A 14,894-nucleotide genomic window follows, 5' to 3' on the forward strand; every position below is an offset into this window, starting at 1 on the left:
TGGGGGGCAATGAGGCATAGGTGGCCCTGGGAGATAACCAATTGCTCTCAATCATTTTTGTTTTTTCCTAAAAGCATTTTCCACTCTTTAAAGTTATATATTAGTTTGTTTTTCTATGTATTTTCTTGTTTATGACTCCGACAAACCATGAGCTCAGCAAGGACGGGACTGGGTCTGCCTTGGTCAACCTGAGGCTCCAGCACCCCCCAAAGTTCCCTGCTACCAGCAGATTGTCACTAATTATTTCCCAGAAGCACAAACACAGAGGTGCTGCACAGGACCCATGAGCCTGTTGGGGTGCCCTAACAATTTGGGAGGCCCCCAAGATCGAAGGGATCAGCTCCAAAATAGGAAAAGCATCCTGCTGCACTGAGGCCCCAGTGGACTCAGGGCTTCCCAGGCCCACGCTGATGTGGCCATCATAAATTGTGGGAAACCCAGGATTCCAGGGTGTCCCAGGACAGGGAGCACTGACCCTTAGAGGAGAGAAGCCAGCAGGTTGTTGATGTGGCCTGGGGGCACAGTTTGCAAAGGCCTGGGGTGTTTGGTGCAATCTCAGGTGTGAGGGGCAAAGGCCAGGCACAGTGGGCACTGTGGAAATCTTGTGGTATGATTATTGCTGTCAGCGATGTTGTCGGGACCATCGTGTCTCTGGGGTCTCTCTCTGCCACACCTCTTTGCCTCTGTTTCCCACCCCGCCAGCCTCCCCATCCCCCCACGCGCTCACACCCAGCCGTGCCCACCGGCTCCAGCGGCCAAGTGGCCAGGCGGGTGGCCGGGGGGTGTGATTAGGGAACTGGCTGGGGCTGAGGTCCCCGGGTGTGTGGGCGTGTAGGGACGGGGAGGACAGGCCAGGAGTCCAGAGCACACTGGGGCCACCCCAGCGACCACATGCAGACCACGACGCGCACGGATCCGCAGACGCGCTCCCGTTGGGTCACCGGCCAGTCCCCCAAACGCACGGCGACACCTCGAATTCACAGCCACCAGCCCGGCTCCCGGGTCGTGCCCCCGCCCCCCACCAGCTGCCGCCCACATCGCGCGCGACACTGCCCCGCGCCCCGCCCCGGCCGGCCCGCCCCGCCCCGCCCCGCCCGCAGCCCGCGGGACCTTTATAGGGCGCGCCGGCCGCGCGCTGGAAGTGGTGCCGCCGCCGCCCTCCCTGCCGCCCGCCCGCCTGCCCGCCCGCCGCCCGCGCGTCCGACGCGGGGGCCGCCGCCGTGTCTGCGTCCGCCATGCGTCCCGGGGCGCCGGGGCCACTGTGGCCGCTGCCCTGGGGGGCCCTGGCGTGGGCCGTGGGCTTCGTTGGCTCCGTGGGCTCGGGGGACCCCGCGCCCGGTGAGTGGGGCGGCCGAAAGGGGCGGGTGGGGCGGGCCACCCACGTGGGCCTGCCCGGAATGCGGACCTGGGGGCGAGGTCGGGGGGCGCGGCGGCGGTGGCAGCTGGGGGCAGAGAGCGGTGACCCGTGGTGACCCGTGGTGACCCGTGGCCGCTGCAGGTTGAATCTGGGAGGGCTTGAGACTCCCCTCCCCCAGCCCCAAAAGGCCCAAAGGAGGGTCACCAGGAGGTCAGGAGAGAAGATGTGACTCCTTCACAATTTATTTATCAAGAATCTAGTCACAGGAGCTGCTGACAGTTATTGGGCGCCTATTGTCTGCCTCTTCTGTCCTGGAATCCACGCAACAGCCCAGTAGTGTGGGCACTCTTCTGCCCGGTTTCCAGGTGGGGAAACTGAGGCACAGGGTCACACAGCTTGTAAGTGGCAAAGCGGGGATTTGAACCTGGACCATCCGGGTCCCGATGCCCCAGAAAGGCAGGGCTGGGTGGCTGGACTCAGGACCTCCAGTTGGGGTCTCAGATTTTCCCTGGGTCTGGTTCAGGCAGACAGGTCATTGGAATCTCACACCTGCCACTTGCGGAGGTGCCGGGGAAGTCACATCCCCACTCCTGGCCTCAGTTTCCCCTTTTATACGGGGTGCCAATGTGCTGGGCTCCCAGAGCTGGTCCCTGGGAGGCGCTCAGCACAGAGCCTGGGAGCTCCATGGAATGGGGGCCGTGGCCACCCCTGCCCCCACTTAACGGTGCAGAAACCGAGGGCCATCTGCCCCCCACCCCACCCTGCAGCCCCACCCCAGCCCCGCAGTGAGGGGAGAGCCAAGCCCCCTCCCCGAAGGCCGCGTCCCCGGGGAGACAGTGAGCTCATGCGAGGGGAATGTTCCCGAGTTGGAGTGAGTAAGAGGCGGGCCAAGCGAGGGGGGGCTGCTGGGCGAGGGGGCTCCGCGTGCCCTCGGGCGCTGTCTAGACAGAGGGCAGAGGCGGGAGAGGCGGCTCCAGGGCCCACTGACCCTGACACGTCCAGCTCCGGGTGTTTGCCTGCTCGGGCAGGATGCCAGGCCCGGGCTGGGGGCCTGGACCCTGGGGGGAGAGGTTCCCAGGAGGGGTTGGGGTGGGTGCTGCAGCAGTGTTGGGGCTGGAGCCCAGAGAGGAAGGGTCCCCAAAGAATCTGCAGCCAGGGTGGGGACACCTGTGCGGTTCTCTGCCCCTCCTTCCCAGGTCAGGGGCAGATTATCCCCTCCATAATTACTGAGCACCGACTGTATGCATCGCCATGGGCCGGCAGCTGGCTGGAAGGCCAAGGCCTGGGTGTGTGTGGGGGCACCGGAGGGCACCTCTGGCCACGTGGGAACTGGCCTGCTTGTCCGCAGGTGGTGTCTGCTGGCTCCAGCAGGGCCGAGAGGCCACCTGCAGCCTGGTGCTGAGGACGGACGTGAGCCAGGCTGAGTGCTGTGCGTCTGGTAACATCGACACCGCCTGGTCCAACTTCACGCACCCGGGGAACAAGATCAGCCTCCTGGGCTTCCTGGGCCTCGTCCACTGCCTCCCCTGCAAAGGTGAGACCCTGGGTGTCGGCCGCAGGCCAGGATCACTGTGGTCAGAGGCGGGACAGCCAGGAGTGAGCCCCCCGTCTTGGGGGCAGGCAGAAGCTTGAGGCTGCCGGCACGGGGATCCCAGGCTCAGAGAGGGGTTGTGGGCCTTCAGGCTCCCAGCTTAGGCTCCTGCAGGTGAGGATTCAGGAAGCTCCAAGGAGTCCCCAGTTTGGATTCCAGCCTCTAGGCCCTTGCTCACGAGGAGCCCTCTGCCAGGGTGGCCTTTCCCACCTGCACTGCACCTGGTGGATGTGCTCATACCTACCTCCTAGGAAGGTGGAGTCTCCCTGACTGGCCAGTAGGGTTTGTGACCCCACACTCAGTGTTCCCAAACACTTATCTGCCCTTGACCCCGCAGATTCCAGGGTCTGGGGTTGGGCTTAGCTGTGGTTAAACAGCTGCATGTTTAACAAGCATGTGCCTCTGCACCATGCTCTGCGAAATGCTGCCTCCCCCATCAGACTAGGGGCTCTTTGAAGGCAGAATGAGTGAATGACTAAGTCAAGACATCGTCTCTGCCCTGGAGAAGGGGTTGGGGACCTTCCCAGCCCCCTGTGCAAGGCTGAACCTGCAAGGACCCAGAGGGCACAGGGGAGCATGACTTGAAGGAGGTAGGCTCTAGAGCCAGGGTGCTGGTGGATGATTAGGAGTTCGCCAGCTGGAGAAAGCATGGGGGAGAGCATCAGCAGAGACCGTGGCCTGGGATCAGACCCTGGTGGGTGGGGTCAGGACAGGGGCACAGGGAGGAGGCTGGAGCTGAGGGCTGCAGACCTGCAGGCCAAACTGAGGAGCCTGACTGGCCGCTGGGATGTGATTAATCCCAGATCAGCCTGGCTGGGTGGTCCTAGACTCAACTGCCATGTGCCCTGGCTCCCTCCAGAAGTCCCTCTGGCTTCTGGGAGGAGGACAGACTTCAAAAAGTGCCTGGCCTGGGCATGAGATGGTCCAGGACCCCCTCCCCCCCCACCTTGTCTGGCCTTGGGGACAGGAAGTCAGCCCTGCCACTTCTGTTCTTGCTTGCGTGAAGCCACCCCGGGGAGCGTTTCCAGATGTGTGTGTGGGCGGGCAGCATGGGAGGCGCCCAGGTGCAGCCCACATGCCCTGGCAGGGGGACATGGGGGGCGCCAGCTTGTCTCTTAGGAGCATCCATCATTTTCTGCTCACCCTGTAAGGTGGGTTTCCCCATCAGCCCCACTTTACACACAGGGAAACTGAGGCTGAAACGTCAACTCGAGCTCAGAGACGGCCCTCCAGACCCACAAGCCACAGAGCTGGGGGGTCCATCGGGTCCGGCCTGGAGTTCTCACGCCGAAGTGCCCTGGCTGTCTCCAACTCACAGCTGTAACCGTTTGCCCCTTTTGTAAAATGACGACAAAACGGCACCACCTTGTGGGGGCAGATGGGAGGCTGCACTGGGCCTGGGAGGCCAGAAGCAGCCGTTAGCCGGGCCTGAGTCGGGGCGGGGATCTCAGCGAGAGACTTGTTCCCCTACCTGAGAAATGGGGCTGCGGGGGGCGGTAACCCCTGGTTCGGAGGGCTCGGGCTGTGGGAGGCCCCCTCCTCAGGAAATGAGCCTCAGACCAGGCCGACGCCCCGCCCTCCCTGACACCTCCTCCGGGGAGGTCCTGGCAGGCACGGGGAACAGACGCTGTCCGTCCTCCCCATACCCGCGCCTGGACGGGGTGGAGCCCCCCGCCCCCCCCCCCCCGCGGGCTGACGCAGCCGGTCCCCCGCCGGCCTTCCCAGAAACGCGCGTAAATCAGGGAACAGACGTCAGCCCGAGCGGGTGGCCCAGCTGCGGAGCGAGAGCTGGACCGGGGGCGGAAGCCCGTTCCTCCCGGACCCCCAGATTCCGGGCAGAGACCCCCCCCCTCCCGCCCACACTGAGCCCCGCCCCCCGACAGAAGCCCGCCCCAGGAGCAGCGTCGAGTCCGGGTCCACCCGGGCCGTGGCTGAATCTCGCCCCTAACAGTCCCGCCCCCAGACCCCCAAATCAGTCCCCTCCCCCGTAGGCCCCGACTCCGGACCGCCCCTCACTCCGGCCCGGCCTCTATCCCTCGGAACAGGGGGCGAGGGCGCGGGGGGCTCTGAGGACCTCCGGCCTCGGCCACGCGCCCCAGCCCACACGTGTGTGTCCTCTGTCCACAGATTCGTGCGAGGGCGTGGAGTGCGGCCCAGGCAAGGCCTGCCGCATGCTGGGGGGCCGTCCGCGCTGCGAGTGCGCGCCCGACTGCTCGGGGCTTCCAGCGCGCCTTCAGGTCTGCGGCTCGGACGGCGCCACCTACCGCGATGAGTGCGAATTGCGCTCCGCGCGCTGCCGCGGCCACCCAGACCTGCGCGTCATGTACCGGGGCCGCTGCCGCAGTACGTAGGGGCGGGGCCTGAGGGAGGGGCGGGGCCACCGGGCCTGAGCATCCTGTAAGAGGCCGCTGCCGCAGCGCGTGGGGGCGGGGTCTGCAATCCAGGGTGTCCTATTATGTCTTACGGATTTGGGCGTGGCTTGTGCTAGGCGGGGCTTAGATGGGAGCTCGTGGGCGGGGCCTAGTGAAGGGAGTCTATTGTCCCGCGAGAGTGTCACTGGATTAGGTCTTTTGTGGGGTCATGAATGAGAAAGAGTTGGGTGCAGGTTTGGAAAGGGGGGTTCTGGGGCTCATATGGGGTGAGAGATACGAGTGTGTGAGTCAGAGAAGCTTACTGGTGCAATCAAATGGGGGAGGGATTGAGGGTGGATCTGGAGTGTGGGCGCGGTTCGTGGAAGGGGTGTGGCTTCTGGTGCAACAAGGGGGCCGCGTCTGAGGGTGGGACCCTGAGGGCGGACTCGCGGCGGGGGCGGGGCCCGTGGCCCAGGTTAGGAGGAGCGCCCCTGACCCTCCCCGACACCCGACCTGCAGAATCGTGCGCGCACGTTGTGTGCCTGCGGCCGCAGTCATGCGTAGTGGACCAGACCGGCAGCGCGCACTGCGTGGTGTGCCGCGCGGCGCCCTGCCCCGCGCCCTCCAGCCCCGGCCAGGAGCTCTGTGGCAACAACAACGTCACCTACATGTCCTCGTGCCACCTCCGCCAGGCTACCTGCTTCCTGGGCCGCTCCATCGGCGTGCGCCACCCGGGCAGTTGTGCAGGTGCGGCGAGGGGCGGGGAGCAGCGGCGGGGTCTAGACCCCAGCCCCTCTCCGCGCCCGCATTTCTCTTTTGGTCCCTCCCGCTCTGCAGGCACCCCCGAGCCGTTAGATGCTGAGTCGGAGGAGGAGGAGGAGGAGGAGGAGGAGAACTTTGTGTGAGCCTGAGGGACCGGCCTGGGCCTGGCGTTCAAGGCTTCCCCGTTTTATTTATTGCCGCAGCAGAGTCTAATTTATGTCCCACGGACACTTCTCAGAGCCTGGACCGGGACCATTTTGGGAGCCCTGTTGCCCCCCGACGATATCTTGGAAGGACTGGGGGAAGGAGGCCTGGGAGCAGGGCTGGTGGGTGGGGTGCCACCCCAGGCCTAGGTACCCTACTGCCGAGGAGGACCCCACGCTTCTGCTTCCTCGGGGATAACTCTATTAATTGTTGCTGCCACCGAGAGGGCTGGGGATTTCCTGCCAGCAATTAATGAAGAGGCACCCTGGCCTCTATTGATAGAACAGGGACTAGGGGGTGAGAGGGGATCCACGGCCTGGGTGTGTATAGATGAGTCTCAGAACATGCCCAGACCCCAGACAGGCCAAGGAAGCAACCAGTGTCCCCAACCAGCCCCAGGGTAACCAAGGGGCTTACCTTCCCTCTCCCTCCAGCTTCCAGTGTGTTCTGTGAAGGCCCCTGAGAAAAGCCCAGCTTGTCCCCAGGGACAGGGTGCCATCTGGGCCTCTAGACACAGGACTTGGGCATGGAGAGGCCGTATCTGCCCAGAACAGGGCACCATGTCCAGTGGTGCCCAGTCCACTTAGGGTGGGACCTGCTGGGGTCCCTGCTCACCCACTGGCCCAGGATGGAGTATAGACACCAAGACCCACTGCACACCTGGCATCCTGGAGCCGTGTGTCTGAGGGGCACCCCAGTGCCTGCTGCCCCGTGCACAGGTGAGGTCCAGACCCGGGACCCTCTGTCCCCCGCATCCTGCCCTGGCCACGCCTCTAGGCCCAGTTCCCAGCTGAACCCTCCCTGCCTGCCAGCTGGGTTCCCTCCATCTTCCTGGGCTGTTGCTCTTTGTCACCTCCCTGTGCCTGTGTGTAGACTGGAGGTTCAGACCAGGGTGGGGGCCCAGCGGGGCAGGAGCCCAGCTCCCCGAGTTTGGAGCGAGGAGCACAGGGCAGTGGTGCTCGTCCGTGTCCTTCCCAGCCTCCAGGAAGTGCCTTACCTGTGACACCTGGAAAAGTGTCCTTGAGCAGTGGGTTCGCCCGAGCCCCCGACAAGGCAACCTCCCCCGCCCTGGGGTCCTGCCTCGCCTGCCAAAGAAATAAACACTGAAAAAGCCACTTTGGATGTCCAGGCCTTGGTTTGCCCACCACCTCTCTGAGCCTCTGTGCCTCCACTTTGGTAGGGGGTTACCAGCCTGGGTCCTGGGGTGCTGTGATGCTGGTGCATAGGGTGTTCTGGAAGCATCCAGAGCAGAGACACAGGTGTATGTCCTTGGGGCGGCCGCTGCCCGACTCGGGGCCTCAGTGTCCACCTTCAGGCAGTGGGCAGCAGCCGAGGTAGAACTGGGGCAGGTGGGGTGAGGGTGGGTGGGAGAGTCTTGGCCTTTATGGGGCAGGGGAGGGGAAGAGGGGGGTCAAGATGGCTTAGGGCAGCCCCAAGAGGCCACCTGGTTTAGGGTCCAGAAACAGAGGCGTGGCCTGGAAGGGTTGGAGGTACCATAGTGACACTAACACGATTAGTAAAAGTACCAGCTGGGACTCGCCCAGCCTTGCCGCCAGCCGGGCACCGTTCGCTCAAAGCGCTTTTCAGAAGGTGAGCCAGGCCAACCTGAGACCCCACCCTGAGGGCCAGAGACCCTACCCTCTCCCGGCCTCGGTTTCCCCATCTGTGGGTGGGGTTGGCTGGAGGGCAGAGGAGTGGCGGTTCAGGTAGGGGCCAAGGCGGGGAGGCCGCCCCAAGCTCGGGCTGTGAGGTGGGGTGGGAAACTCCAGAGGGGTCAGCACGATGAGGGTGTGGGAGGGTGGAGAGGGACCCAGGTCCTATGGCTCAAGGTCCCTCCGAGAGGGAGTGGTGGAACTGGACCCCCCGCCACGCTGAGGCCAAGGAGAAGCTCAAAGACGTGGGTGGGCCCTGGAGGCAGACCATCGTGTCTGGTGAGCCAGTTAACACTTTATTGTGTTATTTTGCCCTTTTTGTTCGGAACTGATGCCCCCCTACCCCACCTGCCACCCCACACACACCAGGCTTCCTGGGGTTTGGGGACCCATGGACCCTCTGCCCCAGCCATGGAATTTTCCAGGCCGGAGCTAACCTCATCTTGTGCAGTGGTTCAGGCAACTCCTGCAGGGCTCCCAGTGGTCCTGGGTGGGGGGCTGGGCTGGGGGCCGTGCGGGCCCCGATGAACCACGTCCCAGATCCAGGTCACGAAGGCGGACACCAGTGTGTACACGTCGGGGGTCTTGGGGTCGCCACACCAGAGGCCAGAGAAGGAGACGAGGCCATGGGCCCGATTTCTGCAAACCAGGGGCCCCCCAGAGTCTGCCTGGAGGTGGAGGCAAAGGTGAGGCCAGGGGTCCCTCTCTGGGCCTCACTTTCCTTAAAGGAGCTCATACGGGTGAATCTGAGAAGGACCCTCCCTGCCTCAAAATCCTTCCATGGCTCCCTAGAGCTTTTACAGCAAAGACTAAGCTCCTCACCTCAGCCTCTAAGGCCTGGAGGATCCAGCCCCCACCCACCTGTCTGCCCTCCTCTCCCCCAACTCACTTGGTTCCAGCCATGCCAGCCTGCCTTGCTCTTCCTGCAGCAAACCAAGCTCCAACCTCTAGGCTTTTGCATATTCTTGAGACCCGTTACTGCCCCCTGCTGGGCACTGCTTGTATAAACACACAAGTCTAACCTTGTGCAGTGCACGACTTGCGCAGCTGTACACAGCAGCCCTGTGACTGGTCTCTCTGCCTGGCATGCCTCCCCTCAGATCTTCTCAAGGCCCCTCCAACTCTCAAAAGTACTTTCCTCAGAGAGACCTCCCGGAATACTCACCCTAAAACTCCTGCTTCCTCCTCTCCCCTCACCTCCCCAGACCTATCACCCTAATTGTCACCTGGAATCAGCTCTGACCCTAAGAAGTAGGTCCTATTTGTGTGACAGTTTTACAGATGGACAAAGTGAGGTCCCGAGAAGTGAGGTGACTTTTCCAAGACCACACATCTGGGAAGTGGCTCAGTCTGGACGTGGACCCAGGCAGTTGGGCTCCAGAATCTGAACCACTGCACTCTTCATGGCTGGAACAAAAGACACCGCCCCCCCCACACACACACCTGGGCTGAGTTTCTTCCTTGGCACCGGGGCCAAATTTGTCATTAATCCATACAAGGGCTTAGGAGCAGGAGTTTCTTCCTTGAGATCTGGACCCTGCTTTTTTTTTTTGACACTGCTTTTAAAGACACAAATCTGTAGCTCTTTGTGCAGTGCGCAACCTGCACAGCCATACATGGCAGCCCTGTGACCCTGGGCAACTCCGTGCCCTTCTAGGGCCTTAGGCGAGGCCCATCTGGGCAAAGGTGAGCTGGGACTTAGTTCCCAAGGCTCTGCCCAGCTCTGACCCTCTCTATGGGCCTCAGTTTCCCCATGTGGTAAGCAGGCAGGACAGAGACTGAGTGTCTCACCGAGCAGAAGCCACGTCGCTGGCTGTCCCCACTGCGGGTGCAGAGCATGGCAGGGCTCAGCAGCCCCCTCCAGGAGCTGTTGCAGACGTCCAGGTCCAGCACGCGGACCTCAGCCTCCATCAACACAGGCGGCAGCTCCCTGAAGTCGGACACGGACCCCCAGCCGGCCACCTTGCACCATGCCCCGGCCCTGGGTGGCCTCCGTGGCAGCCCCAGCAGCCGCACTGCAGGACCCAGGATGGCAGAGCTGTTCAGCTGCAAGGGGAGCACTGAGGTTAGGCCCCCCCACCGCAGCCACTCACCACTGCTCCTGCCTGTTTACCTTTCTGAGTTTCTTCTTGGCCTCATGGAGAGAAGTCAGTGGCAGCCGTCATTAGGCTGTCAGAAGGCCCTGCCGTTTTCACCACCACGCGCCACCACCCATCAGGCCTCAACTGCCTCAGACCAGGACTCTGGTCTTCCCCAGCCTCCAGGCCTCCAGTCTTACCTCCTCAGCTGCCCAAAGGGTCTTTCGAACGAGCCTCTCCTTCCCTGCTCTGAGCACTGGTGCTCACAGGATCCCAACAGCTGATTTTAAACAAATCAGGCCATCGTGGGGGGCCAGGGACCCGCATCTGGTCCTCATCCCCCACGCAGCGTCTCACCTGCAGCAGACAGATGTCACTGGTGTGGGTGGCCGGACGGTAGTCGGGGTGCATGAAGATAGCCGAGATGCTGAACACCTGCTGCGTGGCCTCTGCGGTGTGCAGGTCGTGGGCCCCTAGCACCACCAGGCCCGTTCGGGGGTCTCTGCGGGTTGGGGAGGGCGGTTGTGAGCGAGGCTGGGGTGAGGGCCGCCCGGCACGGGGCTGGGTCTCTCCCCACCTGCCAAGCAAATCCATGTCATCCTCACGCCAGCCCGTGATAATAAGTGTCACGTTTATTACCGTTCCACCTCAATTATGGTATTAACTCCAATCGCAGCAATATTAATTTAATTTAATTTTTTTTTTGGCCACGCCGCGTGACCTGCAGGATCCTAGTTCCCCGACTAGGGATTGAACTCGCTCCCCCTGCAGAGAGAGCATGAAGCCCTAACGACTGGACCACCAGGGAATTCCCGCTGCTGTACTTTTTTAAAAAAATTTATTTTTTAAATTTATTTATTTTTGGCTGCATTGGGTCTTCGTTGCTGCGCTCGGGCTTTCTCTAGTTTCGGCAAGCAGGGGCTACACTTCGTTGCGGTGCCCGCGGGCTTCTCATTGCGGTGGCTTCTCTTGTTGTGGAGCACGGGCTCTAGGCACGCGGGCTCAGTAATTGTGGCTCGCGGGCTCTAGAGCGCAAACTCAGTTGTGGCGCACAGGCTTAGTTGCTCCGCGGCATGTGGGATCTTCCCGTACCAGGGCTTGAACCCGTGTCCCCTGCATTGGTGGGCAGATTCTTAACCACTGCACCACCAGGGAAGCCCCTGCAATATTAATTTTAATACTTATTATAAAAATATACTTAGAATGAATATAATACTCATTATATATTTATTCTAATTCCCACCTCGATTATAGTATTGCCTCCAATAATTTCAATATGAATGTCAGTAATCGTTATAACAATATACTCAGGACAAACATAACGGTTATAACATCGGCTTATGGTCACGGCTGCTGCTCCTTCCCTACTTCTCCTGCCGCCTCCCCTTCCCTGGTAAACTCCCCCAGCTGAGAGGCCTGTCTGCACGAGCCCTCGCCCCGCCCACACAACGGCACCCCCTCATCCTGGCTCACCTGTCTCTGAAGCAGTGGGCGGCCGACACAACCCAGCGGGTCCGCAGCAGGAAGCCCCCACAGTGGTGCTGGCCCTGGAAACGCACGGACGCCATGTAGGGCCGGGAGTGGGGGGTCACCTTGTGGCCCCCGATGATGCGGGACGCCCAGGAGCCTGCAGGCAGGGTGGGCAGCGGGTCAGGGAGGGGGCAGGATGGGGTAGGGGTCAGGCTGGGCGGGGAAAGAGGGCAGAGATAGACAGACAGACACAGAGATGCCCAGAGAAGGCTGTGGAGTTTGCCGGGAGAGGGGCCGGGTGCACTAGAACCTGGGCCCGGGCCTGGCCGAAACCCCAGCTGGGCCTCCTGCCCGCCTCCCAGCTGAGGCCCGAGAGGAACAGCCATGCAGGGGGCTGAGTAACTGACCACGTGGCACTACCTGGAGCTTCCTGGGTGGGGCCCCTGTATGGGGCTCTGATGGGCTTGGTTGGGCTACTCGGGGGTCCTCACCTGGGGGCCTCATGGGCAGCATCAGGATGGCGGTCACAGTCAGCAGCAGGCAGTCCCAGCTCCCCTCCCCGGGCCTCATGGCTGCTGCAGGTCGGCCTCTCCCTGGAGAGCTCTGCGGGCCGTGGTCCACCCACCGCCCAGCGGCCCAGAAATGGGGAACTGGGCCGTGGCCTGTGGTCAGAGGCCCCGCCAGCCCCAGTTCTGAGCCAGTGCTTCGGAAAGCCTGATGATTCTCCTGCATCGGGGCTGTTGATGATAATCATAATGGCATGGGAAGCCAGGAGCCAGGGCAGTGGAGTGGGCACGGGGGCTCTGGGGAGCTCCTGGCTCTGCCAAGACATGTGACCCCAGAGGTCCCTTATGCGTGCCATGCCCCGGTTTACCCAGCATCTCCCAGGTACGCAGTCGGCAGCACGACAGCCCTCGCTGCCCCTCAGGGCCGGGGACCAGCTCTCCAGCTGAAGGGGGTCCGGGCCCAGCCCTGCCCGTCACTGCCTCAAACCTCAGTTTCCCCATCTGCAACCCCAGTCTCCGGAAAGCCTTGTGACTGCTGCTGCCTTTGTTACATGTATTGAGGTATTGAGTGCCTACGGTATTACCAGCCTCCGGTAAGTGCTGGAGATGGAGCGCGATGTGACAAAGGCACCCACCCTCACGGTGCTGGCGTTTCTCAGGGTTGGGGGTATAGATGAGGTGATCTGGGTTCGTGGCTGAAGCACAGGCTCTGGTGCCCAGAGAACAGCGAGCTTGTCAGGTCAGTTCAGGGCCTTGAAGGCAGAGGCTTCTCCTGTGGGTACCGGGGAGCCATGGAGGCATCAGAGCAGGGAAGGGGCAGCAGGGCCTTGGTGAGGGGCCACACACAGGGGACACACAGGTCAGAGGCCCTGTGCTGCCTTGCGGAGGCTTTGCTGAGACCCCGCACCCGCCCGCCATCAGTCACTAAGGTGGAGACGCAGAGGGACATCTGGGAGGCAGGGGACCCCGCACAGCATGGAGGAGAGCGATTGGGGCTGGGGGTAGCCCTGCGCAGAGAGGGGGCCAGTGTCATGGGAGGGGGAACGGAGGTTCAGTGGCCGCTGCTCACGGTAGGCTCACCCCGCACACGCCTCGGAGGCACAGAGGGCCCCTCGCCAGAACGCAGTGCCCAGCCCGGAGGACCAGGGTGGCCTCCATCAGTGCCGGGCGGGGGGAGGGTGGTCCTCCCAGCCCGTCACTCAGCATTGCGACAAGGGTGTGAGGGCGTGGGGTGGACGGAGAGGGTGAGGTGGAGCTGGAGGTGGGAGAGACCCAGTGGCAGAGACACGGAAGAGAGACAGAGACAGAGAGATAGACACAGAGACAGAGGGAGACAGAGAGATAGAGGCAGGACAGGACTCCAACATGGGTCTCATGGAGCTAAATCCAGGCCTGGGCAGTGCTGGTCCTTCCGGAGGCTCCAGGGGAGCAGCGGTTCCCGCCTTTTCCAGCTTCTAGAGGCGCCGCATCCCTGGCTCGCGGCCCCTCCTGCATCCTCACAGCCAGCAGCGCAGCATCTCCCGTCTCTCTCTGCCTCTGACCCTCCCGCCTCCCGCTGGGACCCCGGGAATCCAGTCATCCCCATCTCTCTTAACCCAATCCCACCTGCGAAGTCCCTTCTGCCCCATCAGGTGACATGCCTACAGGTCCCAGGACCAGGACGAGGAGGTTGTGGGGCCGTATTTAGCCAACCTCAGTCCCCTGTGTTAATTAGTTTGCTGTGTTGTTATCACACCCATTTCACAGACAAGGAAACTGAGGCACAGCCTTGAAAGCGGCTGGGTGGGGGTAGAACCAGCTGGTTTGGAAGGAAGCGGCCATGCTGGCATGCAGACTCCTAGATCTCACCCCGGCGAGGCCCACTGATCAGGTAAGAGAACGTCATTCTAAGCCACTAAGTTTGCAGTGATGTATTACTGCAGCTGCAGGAAACCATCAGGCCCTGAACATGGAGGAAAGTGGGAAACGTCCTTGAGAAAGTCGTTTCCGGAGTCTCGGCCAGAGCTGGACCCCGCATTTCCCTCAGAAGTCAATGCAGGCGGTAGCAGATGATTCTTTGGGAGACTTTGGTGGCTCCTGTCCACTCTGGCTCCCTGGGGCTGTCCTGTCTCATCTGCGCCCCAAGGCCTCAGTCACTTCCCCCAGCCACACGCCCCTGGGGGTTGGTGTTACCCGAAGCTGCAGATGTGTGGAACTCATGCAGTCCTAGAGCAAACCAAGGCTGTCGGTACTGTTTCTGTCCCCATATTACTCATGGGGAAACAGAGGCACAGAAAGTTTAAGTACCTTGACTAAGGCTGCACAGCGAGGGAGAAATGGGGCCTGGGTTGCAGCCTCAGGCCAGCTCCTGTTGCCTCTGCCGGGGGCCGATTCTTCCCACAGCCTGTTGCATTTCCTTCTTGTCTGGTGAGCAGTTGTGGAACCTTGCCTGTTGCATTTCCTTCTTGTCTGGTGAGCAGTTGTGAAACCAGCAACTGTCCTTCATGGACCCAAATTACCAAGTGCTGAGGAACGGACTGTGTGGAGCTCAGTGTTTCCACTTCCAAAGTGAAGCCCAGAGAGGGGAGCTTGGCTGGTCTGGGACTGCACAGCAGATGGTCTTGAACCCAGAACTCTGGGACTGTCATCCTTGAAGGATCTTTCTATGGAGGATTTGGGTGGCTTTCCAAGTCAGAGCAACTCAACAATAATAATGCTGCTGCTGTTGATGATGATAATAATAGCTCCCTTTACTGAACTCTTACTTTTGTTATTGATTTGTTGGAGCTCTTTACATATTGAGGAGATTAGCTCACAGTTCCTGAGCATCTGAGTGGGGTATGCATGCAGTCGGTGTTCATCACCCAGCCCTGAGTGGGGCATGCAGTCGGCGCTCAGTAAGTGCACAGCCTTTTCCCTAGCCCAAAGCAGCAGCAGAGGTTCA

At 61.8% G+C, this 14,894-nt stretch overlaps 2 protein-coding genes across 4 annotated transcripts; one reads left to right on the plus strand and one right to left on the minus strand.

The window, feature by feature from the left end:
- The first annotated feature begins 1,124 nt into the window (after positions 1 to 1,124).
- Positions 1,125 to 7,380, plus strand: FSTL3 (follistatin like 3). 3 transcript variants are annotated; one of them, XM_082455273.1, is made up of 6 exons: positions 1,125 to 1,338; positions 2,706 to 2,891; positions 4,134 to 4,268; positions 5,076 to 5,291; positions 5,819 to 6,046; positions 6,137 to 7,380. In XM_082455273.1, the coding sequence occupies exons 1-6, from the start codon at positions 1,236 to 1,238 to the stop codon at positions 6,202 to 6,204; spliced, it is 936 nt and encodes a 311-aa protein (XP_082311399.1). In that variant the 5' UTR covers positions 1,125 to 1,235; the 3' UTR covers positions 6,205 to 7,380. The 3 variants fall into 3 exon arrangements, with proteins under 3 accessions (XP_082311399.1, XP_082311400.1, XP_082311401.1); XM_082455275.1 differs by lacking the exon at positions 4,134 to 4,268 and having other exon boundaries at positions 1,127 to 1,338; XM_082455274.1 differs by lacking the exon at positions 4,134 to 4,268 and having other exon boundaries at positions 1,126 to 1,338; positions 5,819 to 7,380.
- A 282-nt stretch (positions 7,381 to 7,662) lies between these two features.
- PRSS57 (serine protease 57) lies at positions 7,663 to 12,197 on the minus strand (the record flags this gene model as incomplete). Its single annotated transcript, XM_082455272.1, has 5 exons — positions 7,663 to 8,585; positions 9,709 to 9,963; positions 10,353 to 10,497; positions 11,469 to 11,622; positions 11,957 to 12,197. 5 exons carry the CDS (start codon positions 12,195 to 12,197, stop codon positions 8,373 to 8,375), a joined length of 1,008 nt encoding a protein of 335 aa, XP_082311398.1. The 3' UTR covers positions 7,663 to 8,372.
- Positions 12,198 to 14,894: the final 2,697 nt, after the last annotated feature.

Source organism: Balaenoptera physalus (genome assembly GCF_965194825.1).
Source record: "Balaenoptera physalus genome assembly, chromosome: 3".
Classification (NCBI taxonomy): domain Eukaryota; kingdom Metazoa; phylum Chordata; class Mammalia; order Artiodactyla; family Balaenopteridae; genus Balaenoptera; species Balaenoptera physalus.

Bases quoted from the DNA above. Each gene is read 5' to 3' on its own strand.
- FSTL3 (XM_082455273.1), top strand. From the start codon at position 1,236: ATGCGTCCCGGGGCGCCGGGGCCACTGTGGCCGCTGCCCTGGGGGGCC. The intron at 1,339-2,705 runs GTGAGTGGGGCG...GCTTGTCCGCAG, and splicing joins CTCGGGGGACCCCGCGCCCG to GTGGTGTCTGCTGGCTCCAG. The intron at 2,892-4,133 runs GTGAGACCCTGG...CTTTACACACAG, and splicing joins CCACTGCCTCCCCTGCAAAG to GGAAACTGAGGCTGAAACGT.